At 47.6% G+C, this 20,900-nt stretch overlaps 1 protein-coding gene across 1 annotated transcript; it reads right to left on the bottom strand.

Annotated features, from left to right (window-relative positions):
• Positions 1–349: 349 nt before the first annotated feature.
• Positions 350–19,658, bottom strand: CELA1 (chymotrypsin like elastase 1). Its single transcript, XM_032144025.1, has 8 exons — positions 19,609–19,658; positions 18,824–18,906; positions 16,803–16,903; positions 15,627–15,752; positions 14,318–14,454; positions 12,952–13,097; positions 1,589–1,738; positions 350–502 (listed from the first exon to the last, which is right to left on the bottom strand). The coding sequence occupies exons 1-8, from the start codon at positions 19,646–19,648 to the stop codon at positions 485–487; spliced, it is 801 nt and encodes a 266-aa protein (XP_031999916.1). The 5' UTR covers positions 19,649–19,658; the 3' UTR covers positions 350–484.
• Positions 19,659–20,900: the final 1,242 nt, after the last annotated feature.

Genomic DNA, 20,900 nt, shown 5'->3' with positions numbered 1-20,900 from the left:
AGATGTGGTGAAATCCAACTTGGATCCTATAACTGCATTTCTTCTAAATCAGTGGTCCCCAACCTTTTTGGCATCAGGGACCCGTTTCGTGGAAGACAATTTTCCACGAACCAGGGTGGGGGATGGTTTCGAGATGATTCAAGGGCATTACATTTATTGTGTACTATATTTCTATTATTATTACATTGTAATATATAGTGAACTAATTATACAACTCACCATAATGTAGAATCAGTGGGAGACCTGAGCTTGTTTTCCTACAACTAGATGGTCCTATCTAGGGGTGACAGATCTTCAGGCATAGGGACCCCTGCTCTGGAGGGCTTAATTACAAATAGACACAGTATGATAATGTATATCTAGTTTTATTTGCTTTTCTATCAATGGCTCAATAGTCTTTTAGAATGTGTTTTACTTTTTGATGGCAAGTCCTGTTGCAGATCTAAGAACCATTTTGGGAAGGTTGTTGGACTCAGGAAAATGTTCAGTTGGAGGCAATGACCTGAAGGAAAGACAGTTATGTCCACAGTCAGTAACTCCTGCCTACCTCCTTTCTTGTTTCCTCAGGGCTCCCAGTTAAGTATGGTTTTGTACTGGGTTTATGGGAAGTTGACAGGGTGTAGGGGACAGGGAGGCAGGAAGTCAGCCTCAACTGTGATAGGACAGCTCAGTGTTATAGGTGCATACCCAGAATACAGTGGCAAAGACAGACCTTGAAATGGCCGTGAGCCAAGATTAATACACAAGGCTCCAGAATGTGTTTGAAGGGTAGAGGGCACAGTGAAATGTGTTGTGTGGTCTTTCCACCAGGTCAGTGTAGGCAGAGCCTCACCTAACTCTCAAGCATTACTTATGGTGGTAAAACCTATCAAAAATTAGAGCAGGCCGGGCGCTGTGACTCATGCCTGTAATCCCAGCACTTTGGGTGGCAGGTGGATCACTTGAGGTCAGGAGTTCAAGACCACCCTGACCAACATGGTGAAACCCAATCTCTACTAAAAATACAAAAAAAAAAATTAACCAGGTGTGGTGGTGCATGCCTATAATCCCAACTACTTGGGAGGCTGAGGCAGGAGAATCACTTGAACCCAGGAGGCAGAGGCTGTAGTGAGCCGAGATCAAGCCACTGCACTCCAGCCTGGGTGACAGAGTAAGACTCTGTCTCAAAAAAAAAAAAAAGTTAGAGCAAATTATCATGATGTCCTTAGAAAGACCTTGTGGGAGAGGAAGTTGGTGCCTCCTTCCCTTGCCTAGGAGTACGGAGGCCTTTCTGAACCTGTTTTTCCCTGGGCTTTGACTTAGGAAGGCACTGATATGTCCCTGATTCAGATCTGATGTTGCCACTTCTTACCCTAAGCAATAAACAATACAGCGAAGTCTGCTCTGTGGGTATGTGGAGGGGAGGGAATTCAGGATGGCAGCATTACTGAGGGAAAGTACACTATGGAAGGAAGGGAAGGGGGTAAACACATGGATGTGGTAAGGAAGATGACAGCTTGCCCAGTCCATCCAACGTTTGTTCCCCAACCCAGCCAGTGCGTGGGTCTCCAGGTGACCCCATTTCAACCCATCATTTGAGAGGACTCACGTTATTTATCCAGGAGATGTAAGCAGAGACCCGGGTGAAGACTGTAGGCTTCCTGGAGACATTACAGCCCTGGCTGGACACAAAGCTGGTCACTCCGTGGACAGAATACTTGCCATTCACCAAGCAATGGAGGGGGCCCCCAGAGTCACCCTGCAGGGAGGAGAAACAGGATCCTAAACTCCAGATCTTCGGTCTTTTGCTTGCACTCCTCCCGCCCCCTGTCTCTGGTTGTGAAATTCGGTATAGTTTTAAAGCTCCAATGCAAATCTCCACTTCCTTCATGTCCCCACAATCAAAATGAATCTCTTCTTCCTTTCTAAACAACCACAATACTTCTTCTCTTTTGCTGCACTTATTTCATGTTCTGCCTTGTAGTTTGGTTTCATAATTTGTTTGTACCTCCTCACACATGTCTATGAGCTTCCTGAGACAAAAACTCTTACCAAGATCTTTCCTCTCCACAATGCTAGCATAGAACTTTAAATATCTAAAGTTCATTCACTTTTATCGGCTTAAATTGAACCTGGGGTGGCAAAAATAGGGCATTCTAGTAATTTCCTTATCCCCAGCATTTAGACCAATGGGTATAATTAGACCAAGTATTTAGACTTGGCAGTCAAAACATGCTAAACTAAACTGGAATGAAGCGGAAAGTGATGTATTAGGTTACGTGCTCAATTGGGAACCTGGGTTTATGGAATATGATCTTGCCTCCCTTCTTACTCAGCTTCCAGAATGCCAGGTCCATAATGCCACACATAAAATGGGAAGATACTTCTCTGGAAAAACTGAACAATCCAAGAGGAAAGACCTAAAGATACTGACATTGGAGGTCCTCCACTAAAATGGCCTAGCTAGATCACCTGACAGGGAATCCACTATTGATGAACCCCATCTAAGGCTCAGAGCTACCAATCAGCCCACCCACTCTGGGTAAAAATACCACCCCCACTCTGAAATAAAAGCAGATGGTTAGGGATCACTAAACATCTAAAGAATGTCTCTAACCAGGCGCGGTGGCTCGTGCCTGTAATCCCAGCACTTTGGGAGGCTGAGGCGGGTGGATCACGAGGTCAGGAGATCGAGACCATCCTGGCTAACATGGTGAAACCCCGTCTCTACTAAAAATACAAAAAAATTAGCCGGGCTGGTTGCAGGTGCCTGTAGTCCCAGCTACTCGGGAGGCTGAGGCAGGAGAATGGCGTGAACCCGGGAGGCGGAGCTTGCAGTGAGCCGAGATCGCGCCACTGGACTCCAGCCTGGGCGACAGAGTGAGACTCTGTCTCAAAAAAAAAAAAAAAGAAAAAAAAAAGAAGAATGCCTCATATAAAAATAAAGATTGAAACAAAGAAACAAGGAGCTAAATAAAAAATGAAGGCAACCAAGACTATGCAGGGAGAAGAAAACAAGCAATAAAACCATAACTAATAGGCTGGGCGTGGTGGCTCACACCTGTAATCCCAGCAGTTTGGGAGGCTGAGGTGGGTGGATCACCTGAGGTCAGGAGTTCAAGACTAGACCAACACAGTGAAACCCCTAAAACTCTACTAAAAATACAAAAATTAGCTGGGCGTGGTGGTACATGCCTGTAATCCCAGCTACTCAGGAGGCTGAGGCAGGAGAATTGCTTGATCCCAGGAGCCAGAGGTTGTAGTGAGCCAAGATTGCACTACTGCACTTCAGCCTGGGCGACAGAGCGAGACTCTGTCTCAAAACAAACAAACAAACAAAAAACATGACTAATATGCATCCATGATACAAGAATGGCATACTACTAAACAACATTCAGACAGCAAAAAGAGCCTTTGGAAATTACCAATTTGATAGATATAGAAATGAGCAACTGGAAGAGTTGGAACATAAGGTAGAACAAACAAGATATAGAGAAAACAAGAGGACCAGCTTAGGAGGTAAACATGTGAATAATAGAAATTCTAGAAAGAGAAAAGTAAAAATAGAGTGGGAGGAAATCAACAAATAAACAACATTTTCTGGATCAAAGGTCTAGAGTTTCCAGGAAAACCCACCATTAAGTGTCCCTCACAACGAATGCAAATAGATCCACATAGACCACTAGGTCAAGAGAAGATGATATAGGTTACTTAACAAATTAGTGGAGTGTGTGGGGTTGAATTAATGAAAAATTGACTATATTAAGCAAATGAAAAAGACAATTATTAACAGAAATTGAAAAAGTTGTGCATCAAGGGCTGACCTTGGTGGTTTATGACTGTAATCCCAGCACTTTGGGAGGCTGAGGCAGGAGGACTGCTCAAGCTAAAGCCAGGAGTTTGAGACCAGCCTGGGGTACAAACCGAGACCCCCATCTCTATTAAAAAATTTTAAAACATCAGCTGAGTGTGGTAGCATGTGCCTGTAGTCCTGGCTACTCAGGAGACTGAGGTGGGAGGATTTCTTGAGCCCAGAAATTCAAGGCTGTGCAGTGAGCTGTGATTGTGCTACTGCACTCCAGCCTGGGTGACAGGGTAAGATCCTGTCTCTTAAAAAAAAAAAAAAAAGTTATGCAGCAAATGAAAAGTAAACCTAGAATATATTACATGATTTTGTTGTAAATAGCATTTTATATAATCATAGTAAATACCGAATGTTGATCTAACCAAAATATTTTGAGAGGTTGAGATGGTGATCAGAAAATGTCATGCTTGGAGGGCAGGTATGTGTATATAAAAAATAGAATCACATCTGCCATAATGTCTGAACTGAAAAATAGCAGTGTAAGTATATAATTTTAAAGATATAGAGGTAGACCCCAGAAGAATCAGCTGAAGAGTTGAAAGCGGCCTCCCATGGAGTGGGAGAACTAGAGTAGCTATTCTTTTCTATTATTGAGCCCAAATCTTATTTGCCAATTTAAGCTTCAATAAAAAGTAAAACTTGGGGCTAGGTGTGGTGGCTTACACCTGTAATCCCAGCACTTTGGGAAGCCGAGGTGGGTGAATCACATGAGGCCTGGAGTTTGAGACCAGCCTGGCCAACATAGCGAAATACAAAAAATATAAAAATACAAAAAAAATTAGCCAGGTATGGTGGCTCATGCCTGTCATCCCAGCTACTGAGGAGGCTGAGGCACAAGAACCCAGGAGGAGGAGGTTGCAGTGAGCTGAGATCATGCCACTGTACTCCAGCCTGGGCGACAGAGCAAGACTCTGTCTCAAAAACAAACAAACAGAAGTAAAACTTAAAAAAAACTAGGGAAAGAGACCAAAATTTCACATTCGGATAATTCTGTGTGTGTGTTTGTTTTGAGACGGAGTCTCGCTCTGTCGCCCAGGCTGGAGTGCAGTAGTGCCATTTCGGCTCACTGCAACCACCACCTCCCGGGTTCAGGTGATTCTCCTGCCTCAGCCGCCGGAGTAGCTGGGACTACAGACATGCAGCCCCACTCCCCGTTAATTTTTTTTGTTTGTTTTTGAGACTGAGTTTCACTCTTGTTGCCCAGGCTGGAGTGTAATGGCATGATCTCAGCTCACTGCTACTTCCGCCTCCCAGGTTCAAGCAATTCTCCTGCCTCAGCCTCCCAAGTAGCTGGGATTACAGGCATGCACCACCACGCCTGGATAATTTTGTATTTTTAGTAGAGATGGGGTTTCGCTATGTTGGTCAGGCTGGTCTTGAACTCCTGACCTCTGGTGATCCACCCACTGTGGCCTCCCAAAGTGCTGGGATTACAGACATGAGCCACTGAGCCCTACTGTTTTTTTGTTTTGTTTTGTTTTGTTTTGTTTTGTTTTGTTTTAAGACAGAGCCTCTGCCCAGGCTGGAGTGCAGTGGTATGATCATAGCTCACCGCAATTTCAATCTCCTGGGCTCAAGCAATCCTCCCACTTCAGTATCCCAAGTAGCTGGGACCACAGTGTGCGCCACCTCGCCTGGCTAATTTTTTAAGTTTTTGCAGAGACAGGGTCTCCCTATGTTGCTGAGGCTAATCTCTAACTCCTGAGTTTAAGTGATCCTCCCACCTCAGCCTCCCAAAGTGCTGGGATTATAGGCATGAGCCAAGGGTAATTATTTTAAAGTGGAGCTACCTGTACTCCACCCTAACTGCTATTTAGGAAAGAATGTTTTCTTTAGATTATTGTACTCAAAACAATCTCTTCCACCTAAATTCTATTAGGGATTTGAGAGTATTTCAGGGGCTAGAAGAATGATAGATAAATGAATTGTATATAATACTATTGTCTTGTGCTAATTGACCCAAAAAGAGACCAAGCCTCTGGAGAGAGGGAGGGTGTGGCTGAGGATTTTAGAGCAGAAAGAAGAGATGGAAAAGAAATCAGTGGGGATGGGCTGATTGAAATGGGAGGTTCTAAGTGAGTCCACTCTGAGGAGAAGGGTTGAGACCCAGAACTGTGAAAGCCCAGAAGACACACTATTTGAGAAACTCCAGTGGGGAGGGACCTGGGGACACAATTGCCTCCGAGAATTGTCAATTTGGAGTGGCAGCCAGAAGAAAAGTACTCGTTTTTTAGAGGTCAGGGCTTATGGGAGAGCACAGGCACGTGTATTCACTCAGAAAGGTTAAACCTTAGGAGGTTATAGGTGAAGCTGGCTGATGAGGGCCTAGAAGAGGTCGCATTATGCATTAGCCTATTTTCCCCTTATTCCCATGTAGAGTCCCTGGGATACAGGACTTTTAAATGTTAATACCAGGAAAGTCTAGGGCAAACTAGGATGAATTGGCTACTTTATTTCCATGGTTCTTTGTACTTACACACACAAAAAACTTTTTTTTTTTTTTTTTTTTTTGAGACGGAGTCTCGCTCTGTCGCCCAGGCTGGAGTGCAGTGGCGCCATCTCTGCTCACTGCAAGCTCCGCTTCCCGGGTTCACGCCATTCTCCTGCCTCAGCCTCTCCGAGTAGCTGGGACTACAGGCGCCCGCCACCACACCCGGCTAATTTTTTGTATTTTTAGTAGAGATGGGCTTTCACTGTGGTCTCGATCTCTTGACCTCGTGATCCGCCCGCCTCGGCCTCCCAAAGTGCTGGGATTACAAGCGTGAGCCACTGCGCCCGGCCACAAAAAACTTTTTAATCCTTTTTTTTTCTTTTAGACAGAGTCTTGCTCTATTGCCCAGGCTGGAGTCCAGTGGCACGATCTCAGCTCACTGCAAGCTCCACCTCCCCGGTTCACACCATTCTCCTTCCTCAGTCTCCCGATAGCTGGGACTACAGGTGCCCGCCACCACGCCCGGCTAATATTTTGTATTTTTAGTAGAGACGGGGTTTCACCGTGTTAGCTAGGATGGTCTCAATATCCTGACCTCGTGATCTGCCTGCCTTGGCCTCTCAAAGTGCTGGGATGACAGGCATGAGCCACCGCGCCTGGCCTAATCCTTTCATTTTATAGTTTCAGCCAGCCTGCCAGCTTCTCTCTCTCCTCCATCTAGTTTGGACCTTGCAGTTGATCTGCAATCCTGTCCTTTTACCCCAATCATGCAGGAAACCGTCTTTGAGTAAAACAGAGTGAATCATGTATTCATGTGGTGGTAGTCTGGTCTCCAAACAGCCAGTCAGCAACATCTTGGAGAACTATCCTCCCATTCACACTAACTATTCCAGACCCATACAACCCTTTCCCCTTCATTTTCAGCAGTCAAGTTGACTCCTAGTTCATGAGTAACTAGAAGCAATAATGTAGAACACCTGCCAACGTTTGGCTACCAAATCCTGCAAGCTTTTCTATGTCTATGTGCATCTGGTATCCCTCTTCCTGTTCAGAGCCAGCTCCACCTGTGCTCTTAGTTCCATCTCTTTCTTCTCCTGTGGGATCTTGTGCCATCCATTATTATTATTACCTCTCTCTGACTCTACAGGATTCTTTCCTCTCTGCCTATTTACGCACTCAATTTTCTTTTCTCCTTTCTTTTTTGAGACGGAGTCTCACTCTGTCACCCGGGCTAGAGTGCAGTGGTGCTATCTCGGCTCACTGCAACCTCTGCCTCCTAGGTTTGAGCAATTCTCCTGCCTCAGCCTCCTGAGTGGCTAGGATTACAGGCACATGCCACCATGCCTGGCTACTTTTTTGTATTTTTAGTAGAGACGGGGTTTCACCGTGCTGGCCAGGCTGGTCTTGAACTCCTGACCTTGTGATCTGCCCGCCATGGCCTCCCAAAGCACTGATATTACAGGCGTGAGCCACCGCGCCCGGCTAATTTTCTTCTCTTAGAAGATCCACTCCCTCCATGACTTGCTGTCCTTAAAGCTACCAGACTTTTTTTGTTGTTCCTTTTTTTTTTTTTGTCTTCTTTTGAGACAAGGTCTCACTCTGTTGTCCAGGCTGGAGTGCAGTGGTGCAATCATAGCTCACTGCAGCCTCGAACTCCTCGGCTCAAGTGATCTTCCCACCTCAGCCTTCCAAGTAGCTGGGGTTACAGGTGCACGCCACCACATCCAGCTAATTTTTAAAATTTTCGTAGAGATGAAGTCTCCCTACATTTCCCAGGCTGGTCTCTAACTCCTGGGCTCAAGTGATCCTCCTGCCTCAATCTGCCGAAATCTTGGGATTACAGGCGTGAGCCACTACACCCAGCGGGTTATATTTCTTTTTTTTTTTTTTTTTTTTTTGCCCAGGCTGGAGTGCAGTGGCGCGATCTCGGCTCACTGCAACCTCCGCCTCCCGGGTTCACGCCATTCTCCTGCCTCAGCCTCTCCGAGTAGCTGGGACTACAGGCGCCCGCCACCACGCCCGGCTAATTTTTTGTATTTTTGGTAGAGACGAGGTTTCACCGTGGTCTCGATCTCCTGACCTCGTGATCCGCCCGCCTCGGCCTCCCAAAGTGCTGGGATTACAAGCGTGAGCCACCGCGCCTGGCCGAAGCGGGTTATATTTCTTAATGCCTCTTTATTCCTTACCCTTCGGGCAAGCTTCTGCCCTCACCACTCCACTGAAACTGCTCTTGCCAAGGTTTCAATTGCCAAAGTGGCCACTTTCAGCTCTTATCTACTGCGGCTTCTGGGTGACTTGTATATTATGTGATATCTGTAAGTACTTCCTGAGATTTCATAATACCCTTATTGCCAGGTTTTTATCTTACATCTACTTCTCCTTTCTTAGATCCTAGTGGTTTCTTTGTCCTCCACCTATCCCTGAAACACTCAAGTATTTATGTTCTGACAGTTCTTTCCCAACCCACTGCTCTTTTTTCATTGAACAGTTTTTCCCTGGGATGGGATCTGATTTGTTCTCAGTGGGTATCTCTAGCTCAGGTCTTCTCCCAGGCCCCACTCTTTCTATCTAATTTCTTGGCCAGGCGTGGTGGCTCATGCCTGTAATCCCAGCACTTTGGGAGGCTGAGGTCAGGAGTTTGAGACTTAGCCTGGCCAACATGGGGAAACCCCATCTCTACTAAAAATACAAAAATTAGCCGGGTGTTGTGGCACATGCCTGTAATCCCAGCTACTCAGGAACCTGAGGTAGTAGAATCACTTGAGCCCGTGAGACAGAGGGGGGTGGTGATCTGAGATCGCGCTACTGCACTCCAGCCTGGGTGAGAGAGGGAGACTCCGTCTCAAACAAAACACAAAAAAACACCAAATTTCTTACCGGTCGCTCTACCTGAATGTCCCACTGGGATCTCAGGCAAAGCTTGTCCAGAACCAAACTCATCTTCTCTCTCAAACTCTGTAAATCTTGTCTCAGGGCAACAACGCCCTCCCCCAAATCACTTAAACCAGATGCTTGGCTGTTGTTCCAGATCCTCCTCCTTCTCTCCTCCGGTTCCTATCACCACTGCCTTAATTCAGGCCCTCAAATTTCTTGCTTAGATCATTGCAATAGCCCTCTAGGCAATCTCCCTGCCTCTCTTGCCTTCTTCAGAAACATGCCTAAAGAACACTTCTAAAAGGTGAATCTGGTTGTGCTAGTCTCCTGTTTAGAAGTCTTTGATGGCTTCCCAATGCCCAAGAGATAAGGTTCATGTCCCCAAGCCTGGCATTTGAAGCCCTGAGTTGTACAGCTCTTGCTTGCCTCTCTAGTCTTACCTCCTGACATTTCCTAGTATGGTAGTAGCTTCTATTCTAGCCCAGGGGTCAGCAAATCTCTTCTGTTAAGGGCCAAACAGTACATATTTCAGGCTTTGCAGGCCATACAGTCTTGGTTGCAACTACTTTGTGTTGTAGTACAAAAGCAGCCATAGGCTGGGCATGGTGCCTCACGCCTATAATCCCAGCACTCTAGGAGGCCAAGGCAGGAGGATTGCTTGAGGCCAGGAGTTCAAGACCACCTTGTCACTACCAAAAACAAAACAAAATTAGCTGGGTGTGATGGCATGTGCCTGTGATCCTAGCTACTTGGGAGGCTGAGGTGGGAGGATCATTTGAGTCCAGGAAGTTGAGGCTGCAGTGAGCCAAGATGGTACCACTGCACTCCAGCCTGAGTGATAGAGTAAGACCTTGTCTCTTAAAAAAAAAAAAAAAAGGCCGGGCGCGGTGGCTCAAGCCTGTAATCCCAGCACTTTGGGAGGCCGAGGCGGGCGGATCACGAGGTCAGGAGATCGAGACCATCCTGGCTAACACGGTGAAACCCCGTCTCTACTAAAAATACAAAAAAATTAGCCGGGCGTGTTGGCGGGCTCCTGTAGTCCCAGCTACTCCGGAGGCTGAGGCAGGAGAATGGCATGAACCCGGGAGGCGGGGCTTGCAGTGAGCCGAGATCACGCCACTGCACTCTAGCCTGGGGGACAGAGCAAGACTCCGTCTCAAAAAAAAAAAAAAAAAAAGCAGCCATAAACAGTTTGTAAATGAGCAACTGTGACACTGTGACTGTGTTCCAATGAAATGTTATTTATGGGCACTGACATTTTATATATTTTTCATGTGTCATGACATATTATTATTCTGATTTTTTTCCTTACCATTAATAAATGTAATAATCCCAGCCTGGGCAACACGGTGAAACCCTGTCTCTACAAAAAATACAAAAAATTAGCTGGGTGTGGTGGTGTGTGCCTGTAGTCCCAGCTACTAGGGAGGCTGAGGCGGGAAATCACTTGAGCCTAGGAGTCAGGGTACAGTGAATCATCTGGCAAAGATGAAACCCTGTCTCAAAAAAAAAAAAAAAAAAACTATATCTCCCATGTTTCTTCAAATATTTCTACCTCTTCATTCTTTGTTTTTATTTCTCCAGGATTTCTGTTATTTGAATTTTGGAATTTCTACTTCTATCTTCCATATGTTTTAAACTCCTCTTCATAAATAAATATATAAATATATATATATGGCCAGGCACGGTGGCTCACGCCTGTAATCCCAGCACTTTGGGAGGCAGAGGCAGGTGGATCACGAGGTCAGGAGTCCGAGACCAGCCAGTTTGAGACCAGCCTTGCCAACATGGTGAAATCCTGTCTCTACTAAAAATACAAAAATTAGCGGATGTGGTGGTGCGTGCCTGTAATCCCAGCTACTCGGGAGGCTGAGGCAGAAGAATTGCTTGAACCCGGGAGGCAGAGGTTTCAGTGAGCTGAATATATACACACACACACATACACATATATATATATATAAATGTAATAACTGTTCTAAGCTCATGGGCCATATAAAAACAAGCAGGGAGCTAGATTTGGATTGTGGACCTCTAGCCTCTGCTCTACTCTAGCCTCAGGGAATGCCCCATAATTCTCTATGTACTCTAGGTTGTTTCTTGGCCCCCTGCCTTTATTCATGCCGTTCCCTCCCTCTGAATGTGTTTTCTCCTTTTTGCCTGGCCTATTCCTATTTACCCCTCAGGACCCACTACAGATTCTACTTTCTTGGGGAAGGCAGCTCTTTTCTGGCCCCAGTAGGTAGAGGTAAGTACCTACCCTTGGGCTTCCATATCATCTGTGCACATCCTGATTATTAACACTTAACCACATTGTATTACAATGTTCTATTGTATGTCTGCGCCTCTAGTTTCTTTACTTGACACTGTTTGATCCATCTTTGTATCCTTAGCACTTAGCACAATGCCTGGCATATAGTAGATATCTAATGAACAGTTGTTAAACTGCATTAAGAAATCTGGGGGGAGGCCGGGCGCGGTGGCTCACGCTTGTAATCCCAGCACTTTGGGAGGCCGAGGCGGGCGGATCACGAGGTCAGGAGATCGAGACCACGGTGAAACCCCGTCTCTACTAAAAATACAAAAAAATTAGCCGGGTGTGGTGGCGGGCGCCTGTAGTCCCAGCTACTCGGAGAGGCTGAGGCAGGAGAATGGCGTGAACCCGGGAGGCGGAGCTTGCAGTGAGCCGAGATCGCGCCACTGCACTCCAGCCTGGGTGACAGAGCAAGACTCCGTCTCAAAAAAAAAAAAAAAAAAAAAAGAAAAAAAAGAAATCTGGGGTGGGGCATGGTGGCTCACACCTGTATTCCCAGCACTTTGGGAGGCCGAGGTGGGAGGATCACTTGAGCCCTGGAGTCTGAGACCAGCCTGGGCCACAAAGCAAGACCCCATCTCTATATTAAAATAATAATAATTTAAAAAGCTTAAAAAGAGAAATCTGTAAGATAGTTTATGGCTGATTGATCTTGTCAAAATAGAGGAAGGTTATATTTGTCATATATAAGCTATTATAAAATTATTTTGTGCACTTTCCCCTATCAAACTCACCTGTACATACTGCCAGAAATATCACTGGGGTAAAGGATGGTGGTAGAGGAACTGCAGGAGAAGTTGGACTGATAGGTAAGAGGGGGCAGGGTACTGCTTATACACCATCACAACCACCTCTCCAAGCTCAGCTCCATCGCTGCCATTAAAAAATCTAGGTAACAAATTTGGCTGGGCATGGTGGCTCACGCCTGTAATCCCAGCACTTTGGGAGGCCAGGGCGGGTGGATCACCTGAGGTGGGGAGTTCGAGATCAGCCTGACCAACATGGAGAAACCCTGTCTCTACTAAAAATACAAAAAATTAGGCAGGCGTGGTGGCACATGCCTGTAATCCCAACTACTTGGGAGGCTGAGGCAGGAGAATTGCTTGAGACTGGAGGCAGAGGTTGCAGTGAGCTATCGTCCCATTGCACTCCAGTCTGGGCAACAAGAGCAAAACTCCATCTCAAAAAAAAATCTAGGTAACAAATTCTAAGAACACACACATATACCAACAACAACATACAAATGTTGGGCCACGTACGAACTTTGAAGTGAGGGCATCGAGCAAGATCAATTTTAAGGTTCCTTTCAACTTACGAGTTTCTGCATGTGTAGTGTTACCCGCACAGGACCATTCTCACTTAGACGCCAGAGTAGAAAATTGAGTCTGTGCAGGACTAAGAGTAAGTGTGGAATAGGGAGGCGAGGAAGAGGGGTGGAGGGATAGGCAAAGAGTGGCGGGACCTGGGGTGGGACCCCCTGCAAGTGTTCACCTGGCATCCGGAGCGAACTCCATCTCCACCAGCACACACCATGGTGTTCTTCACAGTGGAGCCCCAGTAGGAGGAGCTGGAGCAGATGGCGTAGTCCACAGAGGGCAGGTAAGCCTGCTGCAGGGTCTGGGCCAGCTGCCCATTGGCTGAACAAGACACACAGCATTGGCAGTCAGCTCCAGATGTGGTCCAGCGGAAAAACCTTCCACCCCTGCCACACCTTCCCAAATTCTCGGGAAAGCTGAACTCAGGGCAAACTCCTCTCTCCCTGATGTGGTGGATCCTCTGTCTTCTCTCTTTATATGGCCGCACAGGACCCTTCCCTCAGGGAGGCAGCCTTGCTTACTGTACCTAGGCTCCAAGCCACCAACCCCACTCCTGCTTCTTTTCACTCGTGGATAACTTAGTTGCGCCATGGAATGGCCTTATTTGTGGGTGATTTATCTGTCTGTTCTGTTTCCTCCTGCAAGCTCCATGGAGCAGAACTGGGATTGTGCATGCTTGTTTCCATTTCTTTTTTTTTTTTTTTGAGATGGAGTTGCACTCTTGTTGCCCAGGCTGGAGTGCAATGGAGCAATCTCGGCTCACCACAACCTCTGCCTCCCAGGTTCAAGAGATTCTCCTGCCTCAGCCTGCCTAGTAGCTGGGATTACAGGCATGCACCACCATGCCCAGCTAATTTTGTATTTTTAGTAGAGATGGGGTTTCTCCATGTTGGTCAGACTTAAGCGATCCTCCTTCCTCAGCCTCCTGAGTACCTGGGACTGCAGACTCATGCCACCATGCTTAGCTAAGGATCCTTAATTTCTTTGGACCTTGATTTCCTCATGTATAAAATGAAGGGCTGGCTGGGTGCAGTGGCACATACCTGTAATCCCAGCACTTTGGGATGCCGAGGTGGGAGGATTTCTTAAGCTCAGGAGTTCGAGGCCAGCCTAGGCAATATAGTGAGATCCCATCTCTACAAAAAAATTTAAAAATTAGCCGAGTGTGGTGGTACATGCCTATAGTCCCAGCTACTCAGGAGGCTGAGGTGGGAGGATCACTTGAGCCCAGGAAGTGGAGGTTGCAGCCTGGGTGACAGAGCGAAACCCTGTCTCTAAATAAATAAATAAATTTTAAAAATGAGGGGCTGGTAAAAAAAATTCTCTGATAAAGTCTTTTTTTGTTCTAAGAGTCCATGAATCTGTCAACTACTTCACAGCCCATTCTTAGCTTGATATAATGCATCAGTTATTGTATCTATGGTTCCTTTAGCTCCTGGTCTCTGGCCATAAGCACCTAGGACTACAGAAAAAGGTGCCTTAGAAGCTCAGGTACCTAATCAAGATCCCCGCGGTGGATTGTGCCAATGTAGGCAACTTACTCTTGGTCTGGCCCCAGCCTGTGATGTAGCAGGGACTGTTGTTAGCCAGGATGGCCCCCTCCTGGGGCAGAACACCCAGCTGGACATAGCTATTGAGGGTAACGCTCTGGGCCAGGCGCAGCAGGGCGATGTCATAGCTGCAGGAGAAAAGGAGACTGCTCACTCATGGGATCAGCTCTTCCCTGAGGTCAGCATATACACTGGCCCTCTCTAAGCATTTGTATCCCCGTGGAATTGGAAAGCGACAACTTTGAAGAAGGATGGGGCTCACTTGCTAAGCCTCAAACCAGAGCAATTACAATTTAACGTGTAAACATTCTATGTTTAAGAGCAGCATCTGCTGGTGGGACATTGGTATTGCAGCCTAGCTCTGACCTTTGCAACCCAGGGAAGTGGAGAATGGGGGAATCTGAAAGGAGCAGAGTGGGGTGATCTTGGTGGCAGAGTTCTCAAACAAGAAAAATGTAAAAGGCTAAGTGGCTCTACAAGCTCAGTAGAATATCCCAATTCCTTGAACCCACTCCCACCTCCACATGCTATAGAATTGACCACCATTTTAATTATTTTCCAGAAGTTTACAACTTAACTTGCAATTCTCCCGTGTAAGATTCACTTTAGGAAATTTACTTTTGCTGATGGAGTCTATTCTATAATGTGAATAGTAAATAATGATAACCCCCCCCCCATAGAAACAGAACATTAAAATCTGCAGAGAAGGGGCTTTAGGTAATCCACTGTGCAAACCAGCCTGGATCCAAAAAATCCTAAAGGTCTTCAAAGATTCTTAAGCCCTCCAGAACCTCAGTTCTCTTTTTCTTATGAGACAGAGTTTCACTCTGTCACCCAGGCTGGAGTGCAGTGGCGCGATCTCAGCTCACTGTACCCTCTTCCTCCTGGGTTCAAGTGATTCTCCTGTAATCAAGCGATTACAGGCACGTGCCACCACGCCTGGCTAATTTTTTTTTTTTTCGTATTTTCAGTAGAGACAGGGTTTCACCATATTGGTCAGGCTGGTCTCAAACTCCTGACCTCAGGTGATCCACCTGCCTTGGCTTCCCAAAGTATTGGGCCCAGAACCTAAATTCTCAAAGTCCTCCTGGACAAATGAGCCAGCTCATTGTTCCCTCTAGGACATGGTGCCCTCTCTCAGGCTCAGCTGGGCTCCTTAACTAAAGGCCAGGCCAGGCCATGGACCAGGTTTCAGGCCATGCAATCCCTCTAGCCCTCTGAAAGAGCAGGTGAAGGCAGCCAGTTGTTGGCTAGTCAGGCCTCACCGCCCAGCCCAGGGCCAGCTTGGACTTGCTCCTACCCGGCAGCCACGTTATCGCTGTTCCAGTATGGATGCACCACGATCTTCTGCACACTCACGTACTGCTCAGTGCCATCATTCTGGCTCAGGTTATGGTCTCCAGCCACCACGCGGAAAGTCATCTGGCTGGCGTGAGAGAAGGAGGCCCTGAGTCATCCAGGGGACTCAAACCTTCTCTTTACCCCACTTAGAGAAAAGTTGAAAAACCATTTTTTTTATTATTATTATTTAAGAAATTTTTTTTGTTTTGTTTTAGAGATGGGGTTTTGCTGTGTTGCCCAGGCTGGCTTCAAACTCCCAGGCTCAAGTGATCCTCCCACCGCAGCTTCCCTAGTAGCTGGGACTACAGGTGTGAGCTACCTCGCCCAGGTTTTGTTTATGTTAGGACAGGAGCCCATCTTATCTGGTCTAGGCAGAGGAGGGATGTAAGACTCTCCAAAATGAGAAAGTAACAAGCTCTTTCATTCCCTAATTGACTAACTTGTGGAAGTGAAAAAAACTACCATCACTTTCATTTTCTCGGTTTAACATCATAGGCTGAATATCTTGTAACCTGGGAGAGGTGTAGTGCGCATAAATGAAATAATGGCCTCAGCCACCAAGATTTTGAAGGAAGCATAGACTTCTAGGCTAGTCATTCTTAAAGCGTGGTTCCTGGGCCGCAGCGTGAGCATCACCTGGAAACTTGTTAGAAATGCAAATTATCAGTCCTCACCCTGGACCTACCAAATTAGAAACTCTGCTGGGTGGGGCCCAGCAATCTGTGCCTTCCAGGTGATTCTGACACATGCTCAAATGTGAAAACCATTGCCAAAGACAAATAACAAAAAATAGTCATCAGTCAGATGTTGACTAGGCACTTACATATTTACTCAATCCTCACAACATTTCTACAAAGTAAATGTTCTTAGCCCATTTTAGAGATAGGAGAATGGGGGCATAGTTGCCCAAGGCTACCTAGCTAGAATTTGGTGGAGCAAGATTTGAATTTGAGTCTCCCTGACTCCAAAGTTTGTACTTTTACCAAACTACTTCCCTGCAGGCCCTGAACAGGAAAGGGGCCACTGCCCAGTCCCTGAAGTGCTGTCCAGGGAGGGCAAAGTTATATCATCCTTCAGAAGGGTCAGCCCCTTCCCCTTCCAGGGGCCCAGGAAAGCTCGTCTTTGTTTTTCTTACTAATCCACGCAGTGAGCAGCTGTCATCACCCAGTTCTGTCTGATGAGGGTCCCTCCACAGGTGTGATACCAGGAACCTCCAGACCGGTACTGGAGGGAAATCTAGATGGGGAGGAAAGAAAGAAGGGATAGGTTGGTGTTTCTCAAATGGTTTTGCCCCAGGTCGGTTGCAGTGGCTCATGCCAGTAATCCCAGCACTTTGGAAGACTGAGGCAGGAGGATCAGTTGAGCCTAGGAGCTGGAGACCAGCCTGGGCAACATAGTGAGACCTCACCTCTACAACATCAAAAATAATTAAATATAAAAGACTTTGCCTCAAACTACATGTCACCTCCTTAAAGTCCTGCTGTCCTTCAAAACATTCTCTTTCTGGGCTAGGGATAGCAAATAGGTTTCATCTGACCTGCCAATTGCTACTGATTGGTTGGTAGTGGCCACCTGGAGTGTGGCATTGATAAGGGGTGTGTGGATGCTTCTGGGGTCAGCAGGAAGGGATGCTCCATCGTTTGGGATGTTTGCTGTGTACATGGATGAGGAGTAAAGGCACACAGTGTATTTGGCATTATCTCTCTAGGTTGTTGCAATGGACCTAGAACCCATTGCAACTCCTTCTACCTCTGTTCTCCCTTAAAGAGGAACTATAGGCCAGGTACCATGGCTCACGCCTGTGATCCCAGCACTTTGGGAGGCCGAGGCGGGTGGATCACGAGGTCAGGAGATCAAGACCATCCTGGCCAACATGGTGAAACCCCATCTCTACTAAAAATGCAAAAATTAGTTGGGCGTGGTGGCGTGCACCTGTAGTCCCAGCTACTCAGGAGGCTGAGGCAGGAGAATCGCTTGAACCCAGGAGGTGGAGGTTACAGTGAGCTGAGATAGCGTCACTGCACTGCAGCCTGGTGACAGAGCGAGACTCCATCGCCCCCTCTCCTCCCCCAAAAAAGAGGAACTATAGGCAAAGATTTGCTCCATCACCTAAGCCCAACAGGCTTAGGTCTCCAGAGCTGTACCTTCAGTGTTTTCAAGACATCTCCTGTCTCCCCACTTCAGGGACTACTTAGAAATACCAGTGGGAGGCCAGGCGCGGTGGCTCACGCCTGTAATCCCAGCACTTTGGGAGGCTGAGGTGGGCGGATCACCTGAGGTCAGGAGTTTGAGACCAGCCTGGCCAACATGGTGAAACCCCGTCACTACTAAAAATACAAAAATTAGCTGGGCATGGTGACAGGCGCCTGTAATCCCAGCTACTCAGGAGGCTGATGCAGGAGAATTGCTTGAACCCAGAAGGCAGAGGTTGCAGTGAGCCGAGATCATGCCATTGCCCTCTAGCCTGGGCAATGAGAGCGAAACTCCATCTCAAAAAAAAAAAGATACCAATAGGATGTTTGCTTTATCAGTTCATGTGTCTTCCTCTAGCACCTCATATTATGTAATAGCTCTACTCCTGAAAACTGGGGCTCAGACTTTTATAAGCTAAAACTCTGATTGCAGTGATATCCTCTCAAAGTGTGGATCTTCACCAGTTAATTTGCCAGGTTTACATATTTAGATCACTTAAATCAGGGCCCAGCTGCCCTGTTAGGAAAGTGGAAACTCTAGCCAACTAAGCAGCATGCTGTACGTGTGTGTGTGCGCGCGTGCGCATGCATGCGTGCAAGCATTGTGACACACACAGTGTGGAGTGGTGTGTGTGTGAGTTTCAAGGTATATGGAGTCCAAGGTGCGTGTCTGGCACCCAGTCTTTCTTGCATGGCACAAGTGCTGTCGCTGGGAATATAAATGTATCTCGTGTTTGGGTGTGTGGCTTGAAGAGGGACTGTGGTTGGTGTATAAATCCCCTCCTCCAAGCCTTTTGCATTTAGAAAACCACCTAAGCCTGATCCCATCCATCTTTAAAATCGAGAACCTAGACATTTGGAGAGCTGCTTGTTGATAGGGACATGCACAAACACACATGATACCTTATGTCATGCACTGAGCTCTTATTTGGGTGGAAGTCTGGGGCTGGGAAGGAACACCCACCTGAGAGGGCCAGGAATTCCTCCCGGCCTCAGTCCCTCCGACTACGCGGGCGTTGGTTTCCGGAAAGTCCTGGGTGCTGTGTCCTTTGTGGGGCAGAAGAAAAGTGAGTGATGACTAAGCATGGGGTCAGCCAGGGGTAGGGGTGGGGGGTGGCGATTGTGCTTTGAGGAATGTTAGCCTTGTCTGCAAATTCACAGTTCCTCTCTAACGAATGAGGGGCCCAGCTGTGAGTTCTCTGAGCCCTTTTGACAACAGGGGTGCCTGGGTGCCTTCTGTTTCCCCCAGGTGTTCCCAGAACTCCAGCATGCTATGAAGGACCTCTCTAAAACCACCAGGCTAGGCCCCAGAGGCTCCTTGTGGTCTCCTCTTTGCTCAAGATCACCTTTTGGCCTGAAGAGACACCCCCCACTCTTTGACCCCCACCAGCCCCCTAATGCTTTGGCAAGATTCTCCAGAGTTCAGGGCCTGCAGTGCACACCCCAGCCAGGCACCTGCTGAGGAAGTCCTCCTGTCAATGGGGGTGGTGGGGAAGCCCAGGGACCCACCCCACTACCAGATGGGGCTTCTCTCTGCTTTGTGGCCCAGGGACCTGCCACCGAGAGGGGCCGAATAGCCAGTGGCCCTGACCTTTTCTATCTTTGCCTCCAGGAGAGTAAAGGACGCTCTGCAGGCAGAGCGTCCCACCTGCCCTGGGACAGGGTGCTGGCCTGGACTTAGGGAAAATTTGCTGACTCTCCTGCCCAAGTCCCCCTCCCTATAGACCTCAGGCCACATGATCCACTTACCATAAAGGACCAGGGTTGCGAACACCAGGAAGCGCAGCATGTTGCCGATGGAGTAGACCACTGCCTTCCTGCTTGGACCAAGCCCTCTTTATACTCCTCTTAGCAGCAGCTTTGCTGACCATCTTCTTGCCAACTGGCAGGGCTGAGGGTGCAAGGCAGGGAAAATCACAGGTGACATGGAAATACAAATGAAAATATTTCTTTTCATGTAAACTAATGTATCTGTTATTCGAAGACAGAACAAGGTCAGAGCTGAATTAGTCATCTGCTTTTAATTGAAAAGCATCCAGCAAACTCTTTTTCAGAAATAAGATGGAGAACCAGGGCTGGTTTTTCCCTAAGGGAGCACCCCTCGTCATCCATCACTCTCTCATTGTCCTCAGTGGCACCATAAATGCAGAGACTTGCCCCGTGCACCAGCAGCTGGAGGCCAGGGGGATAGTGGAAGAGCGGGGAGTGGTTAGCAAGGGCAGGGAAGACACAGCAACTCTCTCTGCCCGAAGAGGGAGATGGCACGTGCCCCCAGGATGCCGGCATAGGTGTAAATGCAGACACAAAAGCCAAGTAGATGCAGTGGAGAGAATTCTGGGGGAGGAAAGTACTGAGAAACAGGCTTGGGCCCTCTGAGATGGAGAGCCAAGAAGGGGCTCCCAGAGGAGAATCTGGGGCAGGGTAGAGGAGGGGATCCTTGGGATGTGAAGACAGTCTGAGGGCTATGAGGGTAGATGGAGGGTGGAGGGCAGAGGGAGAACAAGGGTAAGAGCCGAGGTTCCTGCAGGAGATGAAAGGCTTTGTCCATCACAGTTCGTAGAGGAAAGAGAAAGGAGTTGCGGCCGGGCACGATGGCTTACGCCTGTAATCCCAGCACTTTGGGAGGCTGAGGCGGGCAGATCACAAGGTCAAGAGATCGAGACCAAAAAAAAAAAAAAAAAAAAAAAAAAAAAAAAAAAAAAAAAAAAAAAAGAGATCGAGACCATCCTGGCCAACATGGTGAAACCCCCGTCTCTACTAAAAATACAAAAATTGGCCGGGCGCGGTGGCTCACGCCTGTAATTCCAGCACTTTGGGAGGCCAAGGCGGGCGGATCACGAGGTCAGGAGATCGAGACCACGGTGAAACCCCGTCTCTACTAAAAAAATACAAAAAATTAGCCGGGCGTGGTGGCAGGCGCCTGTAGTCCCAGCTACTCGGGAGGCACAGGTAGGAGAATGGCATGAGCCCGGGAGGCGGAGCTTGCAGTGAGCCGAGATCGCGCCACTGCACTCCAACCTGGGCGACAGAGCGAGACTCCA

The sequence above is a fragment of the Hylobates moloch genome, unplaced genomic scaffold, assembly GCF_009828535.3.
Source record: "Hylobates moloch isolate HMO894 unplaced genomic scaffold, HMol_V3 SCAFFOLD_22, whole genome shotgun sequence".
Taxonomy (NCBI): Eukaryota; Metazoa; Chordata; class Mammalia; order Primates; family Hylobatidae; genus Hylobates; species Hylobates moloch.
This window is presented reverse-complemented; position numbering and strand designations above follow the sequence as displayed.